Source organism: Crassostrea angulata, chromosome 7, assembly GCF_025612915.1.
Source record: "Crassostrea angulata isolate pt1a10 chromosome 7, ASM2561291v2, whole genome shotgun sequence".
NCBI lineage: Eukaryota > Metazoa > Mollusca > Bivalvia > Ostreida > Ostreidae > Magallana > Magallana angulata.
The window spans coordinates 5,417,136-5,426,248 of NC_069117.1; the positions used below are offsets into that span (position 1 = coordinate 5,417,136).

The 9,113-nt window shown below is 34.8% G+C and overlaps 1 protein-coding gene across 1 annotated transcript; it reads right to left on the reverse strand.

Annotated features, from left to right (window-relative positions):
- Positions 1-2,356: 2,356 nt before the first annotated feature.
- Positions 2,357-4,486, reverse strand: LOC128157257 (beta-1,3-galactosyl-O-glycosyl-glycoprotein beta-1,6-N-acetylglucosaminyltransferase-like). The gene is made up of 2 exons (XM_052819715.1): positions 3,357-4,486; positions 2,357-2,770 (listed from the first exon to the last, which is right to left on the reverse strand). Exons 1-2 carry the CDS (start codon positions 4,456-4,458, stop codon positions 2,499-2,501), a joined length of 1,374 nt encoding a protein of 457 aa, XP_052675675.1. The 5' UTR covers positions 4,459-4,486; the 3' UTR covers positions 2,357-2,498.
- Between the last annotated feature and the right edge of the window lie 4,627 nt (positions 4,487-9,113).

The window sequence follows — 9,113 nt, forward strand, 5'->3', positions numbered from 1 at the left end:
GGCCTAACTTTTGGCCTCAAAATTGGCCAGGTCCCAAATTTTGACCTGGCCTCAAATTTTGGCCTGGCCCCTAATTTGGCCTCTTCAAAAATTTTTGGCCTCAAATTTTAAAATTTCTCTTTTTCTTGGATTTAGATTGAATTTTCATTGATTTCTTTTAGAAATTGAAAATTCTCAAGGAATAATCATATGAAAAAATACATCTTCTAAATCAATGTCTAAACACACAAAAAATACCTATGACATGCATGTACAGCACTGCCCTTACAATAAGGAATAGATTTTGCCAATACCAAAGCGATTAAGTTGCCACCCCCCCCCCCATCTCCCATTTAAAATTTAAACATCATTTTAAGAGACTGACCTGATTGATATCTAAAACATTTGAAAAATGGTACATAGCATTATATTGTTATCACTGTGTAATACACTTTTAAATTTGGGGTTTGTTTACATTACCTGTCAACACCGATCAAGCCCAAATTTCCCTTCCCGGCACAAATTCGATATCAACCTTTTCTGTCGCTAATCTGCTACACTGGGGTCAGATCTGTCATTTAAAATTTCACACGTTTAATTTAATTAATGGCATTTGTGAACGACTACAGCATTGCATCCTCTGATAACTTGACTCGGTGATGTTCATTAATCATCATCTCCTGATTAGAGTAGAGTTTTATGCATGTGTTGCTTGTATATTTAGGAAACATTTTTTCTCCTATGGGGAATTGTCATTATCAGAATTTGAACAAAGCAAAACATTTTGCGACCTTTGATGTTGGTTAGAACAAATATTGGCCTCTTCCATTGCTTTTTTCTCAAACATTTCAAATCGCTGGTAAAAGAAGAGTTACTTAGATATTGTTCGATCCTGAGAGCAGTTTGATCTAAATGCATTGCAAATACATGAAATGGCAAGGCAAAATCACATTCTTAAGTTATTAAGAATTTAAATCAGACTGAATAAAAGTCTGCTAGAATTGATTACTCGACATACTTGTAGTCATAGATATACATTGTTAGTACTATATTTTCAATTGTAACTATTATTTTTAATAGACTATCTCTATTAGACACTATAGCCACCAAAAGGGATGCTTAATGTGCATTGAAAATAAATCAATAAAAACATCAAATATGTAAAGAAAATATAAAAATAAATTGGAGCCAAATTTTTTTGTAGAGGCCAATTTGAGGCCAGGCCAAAATATGAGGACAAGCCAATTTTGAGGCCAAAGGTGAGGCCAGGCCAGGCCAATGGGACCAGGCCAGGCTTTATAGTATGCCTCTAGCAAAGCTGAATTTTCACATGACCTTTGTCGACCTTTTCTGTATTTGTGCGTTAAATGGTGACCTATATTCGTACAAAATTACCTGTTATGTAAAAAACACACAACCATAAATAAATTAGTTCCATTTTTGTTCTCGGTTCCTCCGGAAGATTGTCATCAGGATTGGTTTGGATACGATTTACAATTTAGTTGTTTTTAATAGCATTGATAATTGTGAAGTTCAGTTTTAATCAAACGCAAACGATAATATCTAAAATAAACATGTAATATTGTTAAAAATTAATAGAATTGTATTTAGTTGTAACTCGAACTGCAAAGAACTGGAATTCACAACTGGCAACATAAAATTAGATGTGCGTAAGGAGCTGAAATTTGGAAAGAAACTCTTGGTGAAATATACGTTTATAGGAAATATTAAACTATTCGCAGATCATATGTTTATCATATATTGCCATTACGTAAAATTTGTGAAATGACAGTCAGCTGAATTGACTGGATACAGATGAAACCACCCATATGCCAACTCTGGAAAGCAATAATTGATTAGATATTGGTGAAACTTGCAATTTATGGAACCTCCTGAAGCATAAACTTTGTTACGCTGATGAAATTATTTAACAGACAGGTAAATTTCCCAAAATCATGAAAATCCGAATCCGGGAGTGGGGGGGGGGGGGGGAGTTCACCTTTGACTTTAGTTATTTTACTTCAATTTTTCACTTGATCCAAAACAGTGTGTGTGTGTGGGGGGGGGGGGGGGCAAGTCCTGGTTAATTCACTTTTTTATGTAAATTTAAGAAAAATGTTTGCTGCGACAAAAAAAGGGGGACCAGCCCCCCCCCCCCCCCCCCTTCGATGCTAAGTGCCTGAATTAATCGCACGAACGAACAGACGTTGACACAGGAACTATATCGGATAAACAGCTGACCCTCGCAACTCCATTTGTGTAAATATTCTACTTTAATCCTTTGTTTTTTTTTATCAAAGTGTGGGGGAGAAGTAAAACGTTTTCTAAACGAACATTTTGTAACGCCTTTCACGCCCAAAAAGAAGAGAGACATAAATCAAATACCAGTGTCTTTTATCACGCAATATTTTTACTGCATTACATTTCATGTAATCATTAATAAACAACTTAACAACCCAGGGTATGAATAAAAACACATTGTACATATACAGTATATATTCAACCAATTTTCTAAAAACCTATCTAATAATGAACGGTAGTGTTTTATAGTAATGAGTTTTGAATGGTAACACACTGAAGGTATTGTTGAAGTGCCATTCCTCTAGACACTGAAGAGCATACGGCTGGTAGTAGTAATAAAACTTGTTGACAAACAGTTCCTTTCTTGACACGAGCTCAGTCAGGTCCCCCAGGCCGAACACGCATACCCCCCGGACATACTTTCCGTGGCAGGGGTGCACACCACCCCAAGCAGCAAAGGTAGACAGCCAAGGCTTCTGGTCAGGAACAGCTATAAAGACACACATAATAAACAAATTAAACACAAGGGAAATCTGAATTTTCTAGGGGAATAAAGCTTCATATTTAGTCCAAACACTTATGCAATATTTTTTTTTCATTTGATACCGAACAACATACGATTATGCAAAACAGGTCGAGTTACACGTTCTAATTTTTTTTTTTTTTTTTTTTAAAGCAAGGACGTCGTGAATGTTTGATTCTCTATGTTATAATTTTCTCTTTTCTTTCAAAAATTCATAAATTCAAATCTAGATAGCTGAATGATTTTGTGATTTAAGATAAATTATCAAATATTTTAGATTTAATCATATCTCTTTACATAGTATGCTAATGACGAGTTTTTAATAACACTAAAAGAAAAATCCCAAGGGTTAAAATTACCCCGGATATAATATGTTTAACCCCAGAAGTAAGGGCGTTTTTATTTGACCTGTCACGTGACTATTAGAAGTTATAATTTCTTGACCAATCAGATGACGCGTGATATAAAATTATCAAATTGAGGTATCATAAAAAACTAAAGGCTCATTTATCATTAACATTACTTCTTATTTTCATTTAACCTAAATTCTTACCTGGATATCCACCTGGAGCTTCGATCTTCTTGTTAAAATTCAGAGTGGCCCAGAAATATTCATCGGGACTGGACACATCCTCGCACCATTGTAAAACGTCTTTCGCCATTTTATCATGAAGTGTGAAATTAACGAAAGCCCGACTAAATGTCCCGTATGCGCTCCCTTTTACCACACTGATGTTGTGAGGCGGTGGACCCTTGGCTTTACCAGTATTGTGTAACTTGCCTTTTTCTACTCTATAGGATTTTAGGTAGCGAATTCGGAACATTCTTGAGGGTTTCGTAATGCCCTCAACATCATTAGCACCATTATATATTTTTAAAATTTTCACAATTTCCGAATTTGTCTTCAGTGGATATTGCTGATGCGGTAAATTGATAAAATATTTCCATTGCACAGAATGAAAGTCCATCAAGTCAGACATACAGTTGATATCCGCTCGCAGACGACTTATATCTCCATAGACAACGTCCTCAAGCTTGGAGGCAATGAACACATTTTGGAGGCAGTTTGCAATATTTTTCATTGCCCTATGTAGCGATTGATCGGCACTTTTATCTATATGAATACAGTAAACATTGTGGGGTCTATATATTGATCGAAGAAGAAGTTCAGTTTGTATAGCATCTTTGAAAGTTAACAGACTGTATGCAATAGGAAAATCCAATTCCTCTCTTGTTACGTAGAAATTCCGGTAGTCATAGTGCCTTACAAATTTATCGCAGTTTTTAGCAATGTCGGCTATTTCTGCATCACTTTTAAACTTAAATTTCTTGTTTTTCATCAACTTGCTGACGTTTTTAATATAATTTTCATCGCCTTCGATGATTCGCCGACAATCGACGTCTGCCACAAGTCGGCGAGGACCGGGCTCTTGGCACGACACACAAACCACCGCTGATTTTTTGGGCACCGCTGGGATGTGTCGGACTCTGTCCTTTTGCTCAGAGACATGCTGCCGCTGCTGCTGCCGCCGATGATGGGGCTGTTGAATTTGGTTGACGTCGCCTATGAGATAGGGGTTGGTGATGAGAATGATCGTTAGCGCTACCAAGAACCCACAGAAACATTGGCGCAGCTGTAAGGATTGCCTGCGCATATTTCATTGGTCAGCTGTAAATTTAAAAGAAGTATACTTTGAATAATAATAAAGATTTAAATCATATGTAAGCAAAAACTGAAAAATTTTGAAAAAAAAAAAATCATTATATATTATAAGTTAAAGTGAAACCCTTCTCCCTGTCATTAGGCGCAAAAGACCGGGAGTTATCCCCGGTTTCCGTGGTGCTAAGCGAATAAGAGTCATTGACTCCCCCTGGATGGGACACCACTCCATCGCAGGTTAACTCACAGCGTAAGCAAGTACTTAATTTCAGCTGGGTAGACTGAGACAAAATGCCTTGTCTAAGTGCACAGCACACAACATCAAGTGACCACAGCAGGGTATATATTATAAACAGAAGACTTATAGGTGTAGACAAGAGACAAGTTCAAAATCATATATTTACATCTAAAAGTCGTTTTCAGTGATAATCTTCATCCTGTTTATTATTTAGATATGATATAATCTAAATGATTTAATAAGTTATTGTTTGGAAAAAGATCCCCAAACCTTTTATTGTTTTCATGTACTTAACATTACATAACTGAAGTTTTGAAAAATGCAAAGCAAAACATTTTATTTCGTTATTGAGATATTGGAACTCGATATAGACGGCTAATACACTGAGGTTGATGATAAAAGCAAAAAAATGTCCTGTACAAGTTCTCGATCCTGCTTACTCTTGCATTGGTAAACTAGTCGATGATCTCGGGTGTGCAACCGTGTACATCCTGATTGTATCCTCCCAACCAGAACAACTTAGGATTTCTATCTAAATTATTAAATTTAATTAAAATGAGACTTTTTAATAGCCCCGATCTACACAATTTGCTTAAAACTTGCTTGTATAACACCTCGTTCTCAAATTGTGCAAGCATATGGACTTGATTCATGTTCTTACCAGTATGATTTTAATAGGGCTCGATGGCCGTGGTCATTTTTAGCATGTCTTTATTCCCTTGAGAAGAAGATTATAGAAAATACCCAAATTTAAAAGGTAAAATATATGGACTATTCCTTTACTAAATAATAGTTTATAGCTAAACAAACATTTGATAAAGTCTAAGGTAGATCTGATGGTTAATGTGCTGTCCTTCCAGACACCTTAGTTTGATTACCTGGATTTTGGTATTTGCGACGAAAATAAAAATTTCTTGAAAAATGGAATATTTTATTTCTCTTAATGAGACACTCCAAACAAACTGCTTCCGGTTTGGTGTAGTATAAATTGTTTTTTGAACAGCATGTGTGGCTTTGTAGCTTTGAAAACACAGATGGGATTTAATGGAATATCTATGTTTTTCAGAGGACATATTCTTCTAATCTGGGTAGTTTATCTAGAGGTATGGGTAGGGTAGCAGCTTGAGAGTTGGTGGGTTTAATATGGATCAAGACTAAACATTATGTTATCATCTTCAAGATATTATAATATTTTCATAATTGGAAAATTCACTATGACATTAAAAAACTTTGATATGAGGCGTATGCCTCATTTGCCTCCATTGCGCTACGGCTGTACGTACAGTATACTTCTATATCAACTTCTTTTTCATAATTGATACGCCACATTTACATGTTTTCAGCCCCTTATTTGAAAAAAATAATTTTTTTATTGAACAGACATGACAACGTTAAAATCAAGGGACCAGACCACATGATATATATATATATATATATATATATATATATATATATATATATATATATATATATATATATATATATATATATATATATATATATATATATATATTGTTCAGAAAGTTGCCTTTTCATAAAATTCAGTAAAATCGCAAAAGTAATCGTTTTAACTTAACTATCGAATATATCTTTATAAATTGCCAAAGGTTTAGGTTTTTAGTGGTAAAGTCAACTTTGTTATAGATTTAAAATCTACACAAATTTCAAATTTTGCTTCACAAAATTGTGTGGGCATTTGCCTTTTTGCCTTAATTGACGCTACGCCACTGTATGGTAATGAGATGAAACGAGCCTCGTGCCTCTATTTTGTAAGATAAAACCTACAGTAATATTAAATTATTTCCTATAAATCAAACCATCCGCGTTTTACCATCTTATTTTGATTAATTAAATATTTACATTTTCAAGTGTGTTTGACTGTGATAAAACTAATAATACTGATAAAACGAATCAAATAGTAACTAAGAGTTCATTAAAACACTGCTGTGATGTCATACCTTTGTTCCAGCAGTCTAAAATTATACCCGTGACAGTCCGATATTAGTGAGTTACTCAATATCAGAGCGATACCAGTGGTTACAGTACTGATATCCTTCAAAATCGGACCGTCTCAGGTAAATCAGCAATGAAATTCAATGGCGGTGTTTTAAGGTGGCTCTATACATCCACAGTTTATTCCAATTTTCAATAGAAGACCACATAACATATACTTATCAGAGCATCATTCTTTGAATATTATGAAGTGATCATTACTGTCCTAGCGTGATCAAATCTATCATAAAGCCATTCGGGCTTTAGTGGATTTGAATAAGATCACCAAATAATACCCTAAAACCGTCTAGCAAAGGCATACTCTAAAACCTGGCCTAGCCCCATTGGCCTGGCCTGGCATCAAAGTTGGCCTGGCCTAACTTTTGGCCTCAAAATTGGTCAGGTCCCAAATTTTGACCTGGCCTCAAATTTTGGCCTGGCCCCTAATTTGGCCTCTTCAAAAATTTTTGGCCTCAAATTTTAAAATTTCTCTTTTTCTTGGATTTAGATTGAATTTTCATTGATTTCTTTTAGAAATTGAAAATTCTCAAGGAATAATCATATGAAAAAATACATCTTCTAAATCAATGTCTAAACACACAAAAAATACCTATGACATGCATGTACAGCACTGCCCTTACAATAAGGAATAGATTTTGCCAATACCAAAGCGATTAAGTTGCCACCCCCCCCCCCATCTCCCATTTAAAATTTAAACATCATTTTAAGAGACTGACCTGATTGATATCTAAAACCTTTGAAAAATGGTACATAGCATTATATTGTTATCACTGTGTAATACACTTTTAAATTTGGGGTTTGTTTACATTACCTGTCAACACCGATCAAGCCCAAATTTCCCTTCCCGGCACAAATTCGATATCATCCTTTTCTGTCGCTAATCTGCTACACTGGGGTCAGATCTGTCATTTAAAATTTCACATGTTTAATTTAATTAATGGCATTTGTGAACGACTACAGCATTGCATCCTCTGATAACTTGACTCGGTGATGTTCATTAATCATCATCTCCTGATTAGAGTAGAGTTTTATGCATGTGTTGCTTGTATATTTAGGAAACATTTTTTCTCCTATGGGGAATTGTCATTATCAGAATTTGAACAAAGCAAAACATTTTGCGACCTTTGATGTTGGTTAGAACAAATATTGGCCTCTTCCATTGCTTTTTTCTCAAACATTTCAAATCGCTGGTAAAAGAAGAGTTACTTAGATATTGTTCGATCCTGAGAGCAGTTTGATCTAAATGCATTGCAAATACATGAAATGGCAAGGCAAAATCACATTCTTAAGTTATTAAGAATTTAAATCAGACTGAATAAAAGTCTGTTAGAATTGATTACTCGACATACTTGTAGTTATAGATATACATTGTTAGTACTATATTTTCAATTGTAACTATTATTTTTAATAGACTATCTCTATTAGACACTATAGCCACCAAAAGGGATGCTTAATGTGCATTGAAAATAAATCAATAAAAACATCAAATATGTAAAGAAAATATAAAAATAAATTGGAGCCAAATTTTTTTGTAGAGGCCAATTTGAGGCCAGGCCAAAATATGAGGACAAGCCAATTTTGAGGCCAAAGATGAGGCCAGGCCAGGCCAATGGGACCAGGCCAGGCTTTATAGTATGCCTCTAGCAAAGCTGAATTTTCACATGACCTTTGTCGACCTTTTCTGTATTTGTGCGTTAAATGGTGACCTATATTCGTACAAAATTACCTGTTATGTAAAAAACACACAACCATAAATAAATTAGTTCCATTTTTGTTCTCGGTTCCTCCGGAAGATTGTCATCAGGATTAGTTTTGCATACGATTTACAATTTAGTTGTTTTTAATAGCATTGATAATTGTGAAGTTCAGTTTTAATCAAACGCAAACGATAATATCTAAAATAAACATGTAATATTGTTAAAAATTAATAGAATTGTATTAAGTTGTAACTCGAACTGCAAAGAACTGGAATTCACAACTGGCAACATAAAATTAGATGTGCGTAAGGAGCTGAAATTTGGAAAGAAACTCTTGGTGAAATATACGTTTATAGGAAATATTAAACTATTCGCAGATCATATGTTTATCATATATTGCCATTACGTAAAATTTGTGAAATGACAGTCAGCTGAATTGACTGGATACAGATGAAACCACCCATATGCCAACTCTGGAAAGCAATAATTGATTAGATATTGGTGAAACTTGCAATTTATGGAACCTCCTGAAGCATAAACTTTGTTACGCTGATGAAATTATTTAACAGACAGGTAAATTTCCCAAAATCATGAAAATCCGAATCCGGGAGTGGGGGGGGGGGAGTTCACCTTTGACTTTAGTTATTTTACTTCAATTTTTCACTTGATCCAAAACAGTGAGTGTGTGTGTGTGTGGGGGGG

Excerpts from the sequence above, each read along its gene's own strand:
- LOC128157257 (XM_052819715.1), bottom strand. The coding sequence starts at position 4,458 with ATGCGCAGGCAATCCTTACAGCTGCGCCAATGTTTCTGTGGGTTCTTG. Across the intron at positions 2,771-3,356 it reads AGCTCCAGGTGGATATCCAG|CTGTTCCTGACCAGAAGCCT; the intron begins GTAAGAATTTAG and ends GTGTCTTTATAG.